This window comes from Nyctibius grandis, chromosome 1 (genome assembly GCF_013368605.1).
Source record: "Nyctibius grandis isolate bNycGra1 chromosome 1, bNycGra1.pri, whole genome shotgun sequence".
Classification (NCBI taxonomy): domain Eukaryota; kingdom Metazoa; phylum Chordata; class Aves; order Nyctibiiformes; family Nyctibiidae; genus Nyctibius; species Nyctibius grandis.
In genome coordinates, this window is record NC_090658.1 from 126,735,710 (window position 1) to 126,751,045 (window position 15,336).

At 45.5% G+C, this 15,336-nt stretch overlaps 2 protein-coding genes across 2 annotated transcripts; one reads left to right on the forward strand and one right to left on the reverse strand.

Annotated features, from left to right (window-relative positions):
• Positions 1–34: 34 nt before the first annotated feature.
• On the reverse strand, positions 35–14,253 carry ANKRD66 (ankyrin repeat domain 66). The gene is made up of 3 exons (XM_068415280.1): positions 14,115–14,253; positions 11,892–12,120; positions 35–215 (listed from the first exon to the last, which is right to left on the reverse strand). Exons 1-3 carry the CDS (start codon positions 14,251–14,253, stop codon positions 35–37), a joined length of 549 nt encoding a protein of 182 aa, XP_068271381.1.
• On the forward strand, positions 3,822–4,775 carry LOC137668339 (taste receptor type 2 member 9-like). The gene has a single exon (XM_068409747.1). It carries the CDS (start codon positions 3,822–3,824, stop codon positions 4,773–4,775), a length of 954 nt encoding a protein of 317 aa, XP_068265848.1.
• Positions 14,254–15,336: the final 1,083 nt, after the last annotated feature.

Below are 15,336 nucleotides of genomic sequence, written 5' to 3' on the forward strand. Positions count from 1 at the left end.
CAAGTTCTCAGTGGCATCAAATAGCCAAGGCCCACTACTGCTTCCTCCTCTTTTTTTTACTTCTCTTTTCAGCAGAGGATGTGTAGTTCACCCAAGAACATGGTGGATTTCTTTCAAGCTCTTCTTTCTTGAGTTCCCAGTCTTCATCTCTCTGGTCTAAGGGGATTCCTTTCATTGCGGCGGTCCTGCGATAGTTTCTGCTCTCCACCTCTGCTCTGGGGAAAAAAGCAAGAGTGCATCTTCACATACTGAACACAGCACAGTCACACCGCCGTTCATGGGTGGCCCATCTACAGGATCAGGGGATCGTATATTCCTATGGTCAAAACACTGTTGCCAGCAATACATGAGAAAATACTGAGGCTCATCCCAAATCCAACAGTATTCATCACCCCAAGTGACCAGCTACTCACTGAGTTGGGCTGAAGTGGGAAACCTGCGGTAAGGATCTACGGTGAGATCGGACTTTTACCATTGGAATCATAATTTTAACCACAAAAAGCTCTCAAAGTCTGTTCCTGTGAATTTGTGTGCTATTAAATAGACTTAAGCACATCTAATACAATTGTACGTGGTATATTAACTCATTGCAAGAGAAACATTTCCATTTTCTTTTAGTTTTTGTACTGCTCATTCATAAGTACCAGAAATTCTTAATGCCAAAACATCAGACCTGAAGATGACTGGAATTTGGGAGGATTTGTACCTAGTTCTTCTTTATAGATGACCTTTTAACCTCAGAAATTTTCTAATCCAAATCAGCCCTGAAATTTTGTTAAACTTTGCATTGAAATCCAGAACTGAACTTGACAATTCTTCCCCATTTCTGTTTTTTAAATAATAACTTGAATTCAGCAATGTCATAGGAATAAGGCTGTGCTGCAGATGTTCAGATTTTGCATGGGAAAACATTATGTAGACGATACCATTTTCCCCAGCCCAACATCTCCATATGCAAATCGTTCACAACTCTCCTCTTGTTGCTGGGGGGTTTAGCTGTGGTTTTCAAGTTACCTGCGTGATTGTAAGTGTGTGCAGTACTGCAGGTGGGGTCTCATGAGAGCAGAGCAAAGGAGCAGAATCACCTCCCTCAACCTGCTGGACACGCTGCTTTTGATGCAACCCAGGATGTGGTTGGCCTTCTGGGCTGCAAGTGCACATTGCCGGCTCATGTTGATGGGAATCCCACGCAGGGCTTTCCCTGTGGACACAAGTCGCGTGGGCCAGGGTGAAGAAGGGCAGAAGAAATCACCTTTGTGAGAAGGGAAGAGCAGAGCTGAGCTTTGCCTCTGACTGTTCAGAGGTTTTCTCCTCCTGGCAACCACATGAAGGGATTTTGTAAGCTCCTGCAGCTCTCTTGCTCCCACACACTTCCGGCACCTCCTCCTCCTCCTCCCATCTTTGCAGTGCTGCTGCTACCTTTGCTCACTTGCCCAGCATCACGCTGCACCCCCATGGTTCAGGGGAAGGACTGTCCTGATCTGGCTGAGGAGGAGGGAAACAGGAGACATTCAGTAGGGAGCTCCCTGGCCATGCTTTGCAGCCTGATGGCAGTTTTTTCTCCCAGCCTGTGAGACCCCAGGTGTCAGGCACTGTAAGAAGTAGGAGGGTTCTTATAGGACAGGAAGGGGACAGTTGCATCAGACTGCAGTAGGGTGGGATGGGGGGGCAGGTCTGGCCACCTGAGAGCCTGAGGATGATGGGATCTTGATCGGTTGCATGCTCAGTACTGCTACCTGCATGGGGCATCCACCCGGCCAGTTCCATTAGTCCAGTGGGATCAGAGATGCGAGTGAGGGACTAGAAAGTGCAAAGCAAGAGTTAATCAATCAGTGTACCTCATCAGCATCCTTCCCCCAGAGGCACGATCACACATGTCCATCCCATAAAACTAGGGCCACCAGAGACAAACCAAACTGAATTCACCGAAAAGCACCCATCACTTGACACTTCCCAGCCCACCTGTCACAGAAGCAGCAGAACGGCGGGTGACGGGAGAGAAACTGCCAAGTCAGCCTCCTGAAACACAGCTTGCAGGGGAAGAAAATCCACTAACGGCCAGCTGGCACAAGGCATCCTTGACTCCTGGACTCAAGGGCATAGACCATAAAAAAGGAACAGATTTGTCTCCTTGTCACCCAGTCTGTAAAACTTCCACCCTCCTTAGACATGAAGGTGATGGCAAACGAGATACAGAGAAGTGGGTGATTCACTAAACTTTGCTTCCTGCTGATACCCTGTTGCAGGGCAGAGGCATTGTGTCCAGCACCCATAAGGTTGCTCTTCACACACACACAAGAGGAGTCTAATCACCATCTCAGTTTGACAACTTCATTCCTGACTATTTGCAGGTCTAAAGGATCTGGAGACCATCCGGCTTCACATTCATTCTCGCATTTTTAGCCTCAGAGAAGTGGGTTGTTTTTCTTGAGCACTTCTCTTTTGAGCTTCCAGACAATGTCCATCCATAAATGCAGTGACTCTCTCTTAATGTCACCTCAGTCAAGCATGACTGGTCTTAAATGATCCATAATAGTTTTGGATGACTCCATCCAAACCTAGCTATGACACTGATGTTTTCTAGGCAACAGGAAAAACTGAATGAAGATCTCACTAGAACTATTACTAAAAGCCACTGGATTTTATAGGAACATGTGGTGGGTACCATGTTTTGTTGTTGAGATGAACTCCAGGCCTTCCGTAAAAACATTTCAATATGTTAATGCTGTAGCAAGATCCTTAGCAAACAAATGCAAATAGGAGCATATGATAATAATATTCAAAGAGTAATGCTTGCATTTATATCCCCCAGAAAACAAGTGCATCATTCTGAAGAGAGAAAATGCTGGTGGTTTATTTCTTGCAGCTATAGAGCTATTTGTTGTGATTTTCATTTTTCCTGATTACACCACAGGATCAGCCAAGATCTAGTTGGTAACTGTGGTCCTGATGCTCAAGGTCCTATGTGCAAGGTCCTGTACAAACCCAAAGTCTATAGGCAATCCATGCCCTGCAGAGCTTAACAGATCTTACCTGTTCAAAAACCCACAGTTTTCAGCACTTAAAGTCATTTGGAAGCTTGAGGGTATTGCAGGTATTTCAGTGTGTTAGGAACGCAGCATGCTCCCATCCCTAAAACTCTTCACATTGCTAGCAGATGAGTTTTGAGCCATGGCACAGGGCACACTTAGGCTTATTTTTGACCTTTTCCTCTATATGCTTCAACTTAAACCTTTAAAAGAAAGTCCTGCTTTTCCTTCAACGCCCTCCCCTACCATGTGCCTCTTCACTGACAATTAAGGCATTACCATTGGGAAAACTAGCATGGATTTCAGTGCCCGTGGAGGATCAAAATCAACTCCAGTTTCCAGCTCCTGGACTCTCAGATGAAAGAGGACAGTGACTCCCTTGACTGTGCTTTGCTCAGCGCACCACCTCCACGTGAGCATCGTGGGTGACTGTCAGGAGACCCCAGATCATGAATCCTGACAGCGATCAAACATGGCATAATCACTAAATCACAACATTGCTCACTGCAGAAAAGCATCTACATTGTTTGTGTCACCCAACGCAGCCCTTCTGAACTGAAATTCAAATATCGAAGACTGACATTGATACCAGGTAAGGGAATACCAAGCACATTTACATTCCTGCACCTGCCCTGCTCTGAATAGGAGCAGCACCAAAATCCCCACCACCACCAGCCCTATAAAGCTCCTGCTTCCATACGTGACGCTCAGCAAACAGCAGCTGCCAACCTGTGCTAAGCATTGGTGCAACAACCTACTTTTCTGGCACGGCACCGCTACCCATCTTGGAGAATGGAAGATTGTCACTCTCAAGATCAGTTTAATGTCACCTCATACCATGCCACGGCTGTGGTCTTCATCACACTTCAGGCATTTGCTGGCATGTGGATAAACGCTTTCATTGTTTCTGTGCTTTGTATTGCTTGGGTCAAAAAGAAAAGCTTTAACTCTAATGAGAAGATCTTGCTGGTTCTGGGATGCTCCAGCTTTTGGCATTTGTGCATCATATGGTTATATGTCTTTCTTTCAACACTTTATCTCAAGTACTTCTGTGTTTGCCCCATACCCCAACTACTTGCAGCTACTGAAACGTTTTTAAATTGTTTCAACCTGTGGGTTTCTGCCTGTCTTTCTGGGTTTTATTGCATAAAAATTGCAAATTTCAGGCATGTCTTCTTCATCTACCTGAAAGTAAAAATTGACAGGCTCGTGCCGTGGCTGTTGTTGGCTTCAGTGCTTGTATCCCTGGTCTTATGCGTCCTTGCCTACAAGCTCAATGCTGAACTGTACTGTGAGAACATGAATTCCACCGCCCTAGGAAATTTCTCGGAACTGAACGTTGGAAAGGATGAAAGATTTTTCCCTACTTATTTTATCTTTGGCTTCATATTTGCCACTGCATTCATGGCAGTAATCTTTTCTGCCCTTCTCCTCCTTTTTTCGCTGTGGAGACACAAATGCAAGATGCAGACAAACTCAGTGAAGAACATCAGCATAGATGCCCATATCAAAGCCATGAAATTTATTCTGTCCTTTTTCTTCATTTACAGCATTAACTTTACATGTTTGATATTGAAACTGGTTTATAGCATGAAGAAGAAAAAAACTGAGGTGGTTCTCATTTCAGTATTTCAGTATAATTTACCGGCTGTTCATTCCTTTATTCTGATTTTCAGCAATCCCAAACTGGAAAAGACGCTGCTAAGGACTCTGTCCTGGGCAAAGTGCAAGGTTTGCATGAGGTAGGAAATGTAATAAAAGCTGGAGCCCATTAAAAATGTTGATATTTTATTATAAGCCTCAAGTAATCTAATTGCTATAATGCAACTCTCCAGCTAGTGTAGATGATACAGATGTTCTGTCTTCACCATCTAAGTTAAGAAAACTTCATTAAAATTCTTTGATTATTATGAGTTAAATTAGTATTAAAACTTGACTTAGATAATTCTTTGACTTAAATTATTGCCAATAACAAAGTAATTCAGACCTTGTACATGGGTTAGCTGCAAAAGGGGAATAACAATACTGCAAACCTTCTAAAAACGCTTTGGTGTTTGCTGACTGAAACTACTTAACTGAACAACATGTTTATATCTATTTTGTTTTACATTTATTTCTGCTGTGGCTGTGTACTTTGCAATATGATGAGTTGTATCACTGTCTTGCATCGGTTTATACCTCATGCGTGAATATGTTGATCGCTATTATTCAACGGAGGTGGTTACTGACTTACAAACAGCAACGCAGCAATGGCCTCAGGGCGGAGAGCTGGGGCGAAGAGCCCCCACCCCATGCCAGCCTTACGTGTCCTCTGCCTGCCCCACTTCAAGCAAAAACATGATTTCCCCTGCTCTGTGCAACTACTCTCCTGGTCTGCTTTTACTTTTCTAGGAGATCTGCTTTCACCAATGGACTCTGGTTCTGTAAAACACCGAGGAATGTGGGGTTTGTGCAAAGCGTTGCATGGCATAAAGCCACGCTTTCATCTCGCAGGGATCCATGGGCAGATGTATTGGTGTCCGTGCCAGGTGCTGGCAGCTGGGGGGGTCCATGGAAGTCTCTGTGCAGTGAGGTCAAGGCTACCCCGTGCTGGGGAAAGCCAGTCCCAGCCAGCTCCAGTGGACCCAACACAGGACACAGCTCAGCCCATCAGGGATGCTGGTGGCTACTCTGGGAAAATATAGTTAAGAAAGGGCAAAACCACTGTCTGGCTGTGAGGAGTAAGAAACAGTCCTGCAAAACACAGGGTCAGAGAAGGAAGGGGAGTAGGTGCTCCAGGTGCCAGAGCAGGGATTCGCCTGCAGCCCACGGAGAGGACCGTGGTGAGGTAGGCTGTGCCCCTGTAGCCCATGGAGGTCCACGGTGGAGCAGATATCCACCTGCAGCCCATGGAAGACCCTATGGTGGAGCAGATATCCACACTGCAGCCCATGGAGGACTATGGTGGAGCTGATATCCACCTGCAGCCTGTGGAGGACCCCACGCTGCAGCAGATGCACATGCCCTGAAGGAGCTGCAGCCCATGGAGGGCCCACGCTGGAGCAGGCTTATCCTGAAGGACTGTAGCCCAGGGGAAGGACCCACACTCGAGCAGGGGAAGAGCATGAGGAGGAAGGAGTGGTAGAGATGAAGCATTATGGACTGATCACAACCCCCAATCCCCATCCCCCTGCGCCGCTGCAGGGGAGGAGGTAGAGGAGTTGAGAATGAATGAGTGAAGTTGAGCCTGGAAGGAAGAGGAGGTGGGAGGGAGATGGTTTTGTTTTGTCTTTGTTCCTCACCATCCTACTCTATTTTCAATTGACAATAAATTAATTTGATTTTCCCCAAGACTGTTTTGCCCATGGCAGTAATTGTGATCTCTGTGTCTTTATTTTGACCCAAAAGTTTTTCTGTCTTTCTCCCTCATCCTATTGAGGAGAGGCACTGAGACAGTTGCTGGGTGGGCATCTGGCAGATGGCCAAGGTCAACCCACCACAGTGGCTCTGGTTTTTTAGTACTTTCCCCTCCTTACTGATGCCATGAGAAAGAAAAGAAGGCCTGAGTTTTTGCCTTTGCTGAGAAATGAAAGAAACTTTCAGTGACTTGAAACTTGAGGGTTGGACTAGATGATCTTCAAAGGTCCCTTCCAACCCAAACCATTCCATGATTCTATGTTGTGTGATGTGGATGTGAAGGATAGATGTACTCATTCTTTTAAAATTCCTCAGTGCCTACAAAATGCAGAAAGCAGCTATCTATTTTTTAGTTTAGGGTCACTTTTTACCAAAATAATGCCAGGCATATGTAAAGATTGTAAAGAGAAAGTTAACAGGTCATCTATAAAGAATAACTATGTACAAATCCTCCCAAATTCCAGTCATCTTCAGGTCTGATGTTTTGGCATTAAGAATTTCTAGTACTTATGAATGAGCAGTACGAAAACTAAAAGAAAATGGAAATGTTGCTCTTGCAATGAGTTAATATACCACGTACAATTGTATTAGATGTGCTTAAGTCTAGTTAAAAGCACACAAATTCACAAGAACAGTCTTTGAGAGCTCTTTATGGTTAAAATTATGATTCCAATGGTAAAAGTCCGATCTCACCGTAGATCCTTACCGCAGGTTTCCCACTTCAGCCCAACTCAGTGAGTATTCTCCATTGGATGCAGAGGAATCCCTGCTCTAGAACCTGGAGCATCTCCTTTTCCTCCTCTCCCTCTGACCCTGCTGTTGCAGGGCTGTTTCTCACACTTCTGCCCTCACTCCTCACTGCTGGGCAGCATTTTTGCCTTATCATAAATATGTTTTCCCAGAGGAGCCACCAGCACCGCTGATGAGCTGAGCTGTGCCCCGTGGTGTGTCCGGAGTGGTGCAGCCCCGATCTCTTTTCACAGAGACCTCCCCTGCACTCCCCCACTGCTAGCACCTGGGCATGGACACCCCAATTGTACATCTTGTCCAAAAGAAGACAAACCCTTTTCTCCTACTGCAGAGGTCTGATTTTGCAGGTACTCAGTATTTACGGAGCTCTGTCAAAAATACCACCAAATATTGGGGAAAAAAACCATTTTTTCTGTAATACAGCAGCACTGTCACACTGCCCTGGCTGAGAGCACGGAGCAAAGCCAGCAGCTCCACACAGATGTGCCGCATAGCTCACTATATACGTGTATATATGTATGTATACATACACACACACAAACATATGTGTATGGGGCATGTATATATATATATGTGTGTGTGTATATATACGTGTGTGTATATATATATGCCCTGGGCTTAGACAGCAGGAGCCTTTGGTGCAGTTTCAACGCTCTGCACTTTGCAGAGTGGCTGGCAGCGGGCATGAACCGCGGGTCTCCGTGTCACCTCGGTGCCGTTCCTGGCAGCTCTCACAGCATCCAGGGTAAAGCTCTTCTCATGCAAAAAAAAAAATCTGATGCAAATAATATGTTTGTTACTCAGAAGCAGCTCTGTTTTGAAGGCTGTTTCCTGCTCTTTGCATGTCCATGCAAACCTCAGTGGGTGGTACAGATATTCTGTAGCGGAATATTCCTAATATTTACATGTTAATAATATTTACATGTCGATACATGTAATATTTCCACATTGATGCAAATAGTGCTCAGCACAGAGCAGTGGCTCAGCCCAGGCAGGCAGGTGTATGTTCATACACCTGGGGTCACACAGACAGCGTGCAAGTGTCACAGCGGTGCTAGAGGGGGCTGAACTGGGATTTAGGAAGGATTTGGATACTCATAGCCCTGTTTAGATATGCATGTCAGCCCCGCATTTGGCACAGGCTGTTATTTTTAAAATTGCCTTTTCTCTCTTTTTGCATGACAGGCAAATATCCAAAACCATCAGTGATGCTCTGTAACACAATATCCCTCATATTTACATACCAATACCACAGACACCGTGAGCGGAGGGCAGACCTGCTCTGTGCTGCACAGCACCGGTGGGCAGACACACACTTTATTTTCTGCCTCCAGCACACATCGGCACTGCCCAGCTCCCGCCGGAGCCGTGGAGCACTGCCTGACCATGGACATCACCTCTGGGACCTTCTGCACGCTTGAAGGAGTAGAAGGTAATTGGAATTATACTACAAATGCCAGTAATTCCTCCTAGTTAACTCCAAGTTTGCTGACATGAGGAGGTGACACTGTTGCACGAGGGTGAAGGCATCCACTGTGGTTGTAAATTCATAGAATCATAGAATCATTTTGGTTGGAAAGGACCTTTGAGATCATGGAGTCCAACCGTTAACCCAGCACTGCCAAGTCCACCACTAAACCATCTCCCTAAGCACCACATCTACTCGTCTTTTAAATCCCTCCAGGGATGGTGACTCCACCACTTCCCTGGGCAGCCTGTTCCAATGCTTGACAACCCTTTCAGTGAAGAAATTTTTCCTGATATCCAATCTAAACCTCCCCTGGCACAACTTGAGGCCGTTTCCTCTCATCCTATCACTTGTTACCTGGGAGAAGAGACTAACACCCTCCTCGTTACAACCATGTCCTCTCAGCGGCTGGGCTTAAAAAAATAGTTCCTGAGCTCCGGTGATAAACTCCTGGCTGCCCACAGGCTGTGTTATGGCTGTCAGGTGATCCTACAGGCTTCGTGTGTCTTATAAAATGTCCAAGGCATAGGCATTCAAAGCATCGTCCCAGTGAGTAAGTTCTCCCAGCCATGCTCCTAGCTGAGCCATGCAGCCACGAGGCGAGCCAGGCCAGCACGTGGCTCTGAAAGACAAGTTTTCCACCTTACATTAGTCATTCACCTCAGGAAACCCTCCATCAGCTACGAGTCGCCCTAGGCTGTTGCCTAGGTGACTTAGACCAGGGTGTTGATCATCCTGTCGATCATCCTGTCAATCATTCTCCCTGCCACCTCCACCAGCGCAGGTGCCTCTGCCTGCTGCAGGCATCGCCCCTCAGCATCATCCAGGCAAACCCCCCACCCTTGCTGTCACCTCACTGCCGCAGCTCTGGTGCCCAGCCAAGTGCACGGCAAATGCTACAGACTTGGCAGGGCTTAATGGTGAGGTGAGTGCAAAAATGACAGTGTCGAATAGGTCAGCAATTGCTATAAATGATTGATCGAGGGCAATAAGCCCGCAGACCTTTCACTCTCTAGGATAGACAATATTTACCTGTTTTGATGTAGAAACTAAGCAAGCCAAAGCCTGAGAACAGTATAAAGAGAAAACCCTCCTCTGGAACAAAGTACCCTGTTCTCAAAAAACTGGCAAACCTGAGCTTATCCCAGATAGGGACTAGGTAGTAAAAAACCTAATTAGCAAAGCTGAGGTGTCATAGAATCACAGAATGGTTTGGGTTGGAAGGGACCTTAAGGTCATCTAGTTCCAACCCCCCTGCCACAGGCAGGGACACCTTCCACTAGACCAGGTTGCTCAGAGCCCCATCCAGCCTGGCCTTGAACGCTGCCAGGGAGGGGCAGCCACAGCTTCTCTGGCCAACCTGGGCCAGTGTCTCACCACCCTCACAGGAAACAATTTCTTCCTAATATCTAATCTAAATCTCCCCTCTTTCAGTTTAAAACCATTCCCCCTCGTCCTGTCACTGCATGCCCTTGTAAAAAGTCCCTCTCCAGCTTTCCTGTAGGCCCCTTCAGGTACTGGAAGGCTGCTAGAAGGTCTCCCCGGAGCCTTCTCTTCTCCAGGCTGAAGAGCCCCAACTCTCTCATCCTGTCTTCATAGGAAAGGTGCTCCAGCCCTCTGATCATCTTCGTGGCCTCCTCTGGACTTGCTGCAACAGCTCCCTGTCCTTCTTATGTTGGGGGCCCCAGAGCTGAACACAGTACACCAGGTGGGGTCTCATTGCTTGTTGTTTCAATTATCAGCTGCTTGTTGTTTAAATTTCTTTAAACTGAAGGTCTAAGGGCAATAAGAGCCTATTCTTCTGTGTGGAAGGAAGGTGGTGAATAGTGAGGGTTTGCAGCATGTCAGCTCCATAAACAGAGAGGCTTTAGCTGTCAGGTTTCCGGGATGTGAAAGTTCCCATCAGCTTCCATAATAGCCAGAGCTTAGAAACAGGAACCTGTGGCTCCCCGAGAGAGTTTTCTGGGCTCTGTACAGGGGGATTTTGCACAGTTCGGGTGTCTCTTCCAATGGAAGGACATTGATGCTGTGCCAAGATAAAAGGTCGGCATGGAGCATTTCAGCAGGAACCAACAAGCTGTAGAAGCACAGCAAAAGGACAGCAGTACCTACAGAAAGGTTTATGTGGATCAGTGAAAGGTGGCATTTGGTAGGCACTGGCCACCTCAGACATTCGCCCAGCCACCATGTCTGATTTTGAACTTGGCAGCTCTCGTGCTGAACTGGCAAGCTGGAGACTTTGAGTTGGATATGTGTCTACAAAAAAAATCCATGATTTATATGGTGCCAAAGCAGTCTTGAGAATGTGGCAGCGGTAAAAAAGATGCCAGTTAAGGACTATGGTGGGACTGTAAACTGACAGAAAAACCCAGGGGAGGAAAAGCCTTTGGGTGCTCTCAGTATCTCAGTCTGGCGTGTACAGGTTTCACAAGCAGCGTATTTAGATACCAAGTAACATGTGGGACTACGATTTGCACTGAGCCTCTGGTGATCTGTCCCACTGCTTTAGAGAGATGCAGGCATGGGACACAGCTCAGACCTCCAGAGGACAGCATCCTGATCCAGGGAAACAGCTTTGCAAGGTTTAAAATATCCGTGAGCCAAATCAGTGGCTGAAAAAAAGGAATGGTAATTGGGAACCCTTTATTACTCGTTGGATATGGTGCCACAGTGATAACCGTGAAGAGTTAAGACAATAAGGAGTTTTCCAAAATTTGGAAGTAATATGAGGCCATCCTATTAGCAGATGAAATGGCATAATTTTAAATAATTACATGAAAGAAAAGGATGGTTCTGTTCTGTGCTACAAGAAAAGCCAAATGGTGTACATACACTAACATTAACTCCTAAAGGGCTGCTCTTAAACAATTCAACCTATGTATTCAGTATTCACCACCCTAAGGGGCTAATATTTGTTACTTCTTGCTTTCATTTCCATTGCTTAATAATCGCTCTGTAATATTCCTATAAAAACAATGATGTCATGAAGTGGTAATGATTTTGAAAACATACCAAGACAAGCCACAGAAGGCAGTGGAATAAATGAATGTCTTCCCAATGGCTTCCTCGTGACAATGACCCGTATTTGCTTATCAAGCACTACTCGTGCTTGATGACTTTGATAGGCTTTAGGTGGAAAGATAAGTAATACACTCGTATCCGTTCTGGTCCTCTATATACCAATCAATTTAATTTTCATCGCTGGAGCCCCGCCAGCTGCCCCAGCAGGACCGGCCATCACTACTCACCTTTCTAAGAACCTGGAGCAGTCTTGGTGGCCGTAGATTTCCGCGAGCCTCTTGGGAGTGTCGCCAAAGAGGTCGGCCGCGTCCATGGCAGCGTGCAGGGAATGAAGAGTGCGAAGCACCCCCAGTCTCCCCGACTCGGCAGCAAAGTGAGCCGCAGTCCAGCCCACGTCACTCCGCAGGCAATGCCGGGCGCCGTGGTTAACGAGGAGCTTGACCATCTCCGATTGCCCTTGCGTTGGGCAGCAAAACAGGGAGAGAAGATGCACCTGCATTAGTCTTTATACCTTCAGGATGTAGAAGACGGTTGCACACATTTGATCATAATTCCCTTAGTCATATAATGATGTGTGGACATTTGATTTATCAAATAAATGATACACATCAGAAAATGCTGATTTTTTTTTAAATGTAGGCTGCTTCCAGAAGCATTTTACAACAAAACCAGCAATAAGATAAAAAAGCTTTCTACTACTTTCTGAACAGTACATCTCAATTAGTCATCAACTAATTGGCTATTGACTATTTCGTTGTTTCATTTTGGTTTTTAATTCAATACAAAATAAAATTTAAACATTAAAAAAACTGGAAAACCGGTGAACAGCTTTACTAAAACAAAGGTTTGTTTGATAGGAGGTAGAGAAATTACTTTTTTTCATTCAGCTTCACATTTTTCTAACTTGTGGAATTTATTAAAGAAGCAAAAAAAGTTGTTTCCACCCCCACTTCACACTGCTGTTACTGAGCCAGATCGTTCCCAATGGCACCTAGGCCATGCCAGCCTCTCATCATCCTTTCACAATAACCTACTGCTATGGAAATGTGGTTTTCTGGCCAGCCATGGTGTTCAGTGCTTATCATTTTGGATTTATCAGAGACGGTCACAGCATTTATAAATCCTCATTCCCTGATTGCATGCTTTGACAATTTACATTTTAAATCACATTAACTTTTTATGTATAATGTTGATGTATATCTATATATGCATGAAACAGCTTTTCTTAAACAGCTCAGCTCCCTTTTCTGCTGCCCAATGAGTAATCAGGGCAAAAGCAAAGCAAAGCATGGTGTCAAGTGTAAACCAGCAAATCACACACTTGCTTTCTAAGCAAAGACAGATGCCACGATGTGAGATACCAACGTGTAACAAGCACCCCTCGCATGGAGGGTCCAGTTTCCCATTTTACAATGTGTACAATTATACATTACATATATAGGGTCTAGAGCACAAGTCTTACGAGGAGCGGCTGAGGGAAATGGGGGTGTTTAGTCTGGAGAAAAGGAGGCTGAGGGGAGACCTTCTCGCTGTCTACAACTACCTGAAAGGAGGGTGTAGCAAGGTGGGGGTTGGCCTCTTCTCCCAGGTAACAAGTGATAGGACGAGAGGAAACGGCCTCAAGTTGCACCAGGGGAGGTTTAGATTGGATATCAGGAAAAATTTCTTCACTGAAAGGGTTGTCCAGGAGCGGAACAGGCTGCCCAGGGAAGTGGTGGAGTCACCATCCCTGGAGGGATTTAAAAGCCATGTAGATGTGGTGCTTAGGGACATGGTTTAGTGGTGGACTTGGCAGTGCTGGGTTAACAGTTGGACTCCATGATCTTAAAGGTCCTTTCCAACCAAGACGATTCTATGATTCTATATATTGTTACATTCATCTCTTCTCAGGGCCGCAAAGGGATATGTGACTTTAATAGACACTTCTGATGGTGAGGAGCAAATGGGAGCTGCAAACAACTCTGGCCCTGTATTGTACATTCACCCAGGTAGGGTAAAGGGACGGCAATATAAAACACACTATAATTATTTTGTTCTGTTGGGTTTGATAAATACCTGGTATAAATGCAGTGGGTTTGACTTTCTGCTCATTTGTGCACGTGTACATGAGAAATATAACTCCTCTGCACTGTATGAAGCCACCTTTTAGAAAAGTAATGCGGGGACAAGCAGACATGCTCTATGTACATAGTGTGTAAATTGTAAATTTTCACATGTGAAGGGGAAAAAAAGCTAAAAGATCACTTTGATGGTAAAGCCATAAATTGTTTTGCAGGCAAAGTTCCCATTTAAATTGGTATTTTTCTCTTTTTCCTCATTAAGGACAAAAGGGTCATGTATGAGCTGTGACTATCATGAGCATTAATTGACATCACAGCAAGACACAATTACAATCAGCATCACCTTTTACGATGGTAACACTGCGGTACCAGAGCACGGGGTGCCCTTACCTTTTGCAGCAGCCCAGTGCAGCGGGGTCCTGTCGTGCCAGTCAACATCCTTGTGATTCGGGTCGCAGCGCCCTGTCCTCAAAATCTCTTTCACCAGGTCGTAGTCCCCCAAAGCCACGGCTTCGTGGAGCTCTGTCATGCTGCACGCTTCAGAAAGGTGCCTGGTAAGAGGGCAATGTCATTAGTGGGTGCTCGCTGACGTATCAGCTCCTCTCAAGAGCAATTTTATCAGATCAAGCAGCTTCTGGATTAAAAATGACACATGCACTGTGAGAAGCCAGGATTTATCAAAAAAAAAAAAAGAAAAATAAATGAAAGGAAGAAAAAAATAATAATTTATCTTCAAACCAGTGACCACAGTCTGATGGTGATGTTTAGTTTACAGTCATGGAAATGTGGAGCAAAGTGCAGCCCTTTATATAAAGGTCTTGCAGACAAAACCACATTGCAGTTCTCAAGGATGTTGCTAGTGAACAGCCAGCTCAGGCCAAACATTTGCCGTGGGTCTGTTGGTACTCACATACCATGGAAACTGGCTCCTCCCTTGCCCATGCTGCAGATCCATTATTGGTAGCGTTTTATTGCAATGAAAGAAATGTCTGTGCAAGTATCTCGTGATGTTCTTTGGTGCAAATAATGTAGCTATGCCATGTTGCTTAAAAATCTCATCTCCATGGCTGTACTTTGCACTTTCCAGTCCTATACAACAGACCCCCATTAAGAAACACAAGCAGATCTTCAGCCCCTGCACAGCTGTGGATTTCAACGATTATACCCGTGCTAGGGGATATTTCCTTGCTGATTCGCTGGCAGGGAATTTAAACAGCTTGCAAGGATCACTACAGTACCCCTGAGGATGGAAATGGGACAATATTTTCTCCAGTTTGGCCAAATCAATGGGAAGAAAACTTTTATATTCCCGTATCGACAGCTGGTCATGAGCTAATTAGTCCAGTCCTCCTCATAAACCAGAAAAGTTTTAGGATTTGCTCCAGCTTTTGCATTGCATTTACTTCATGGGAGTAATTTTCATGGATTGAAAGATAGTGTGATTTCTGTGTTCATCATGTTGGAAAGGACCAACACTGGAGCTTCCAGAGGAAAGATTTGCAACCCTAGAAGCTACATCCTGGGAGCCAGAGGTGGATGGGGCCATTTCGCTGCTCCTGGCTCCCATATACATCCCAACCACATCCCCAATCTGGTCTGGAAGGACACAGCA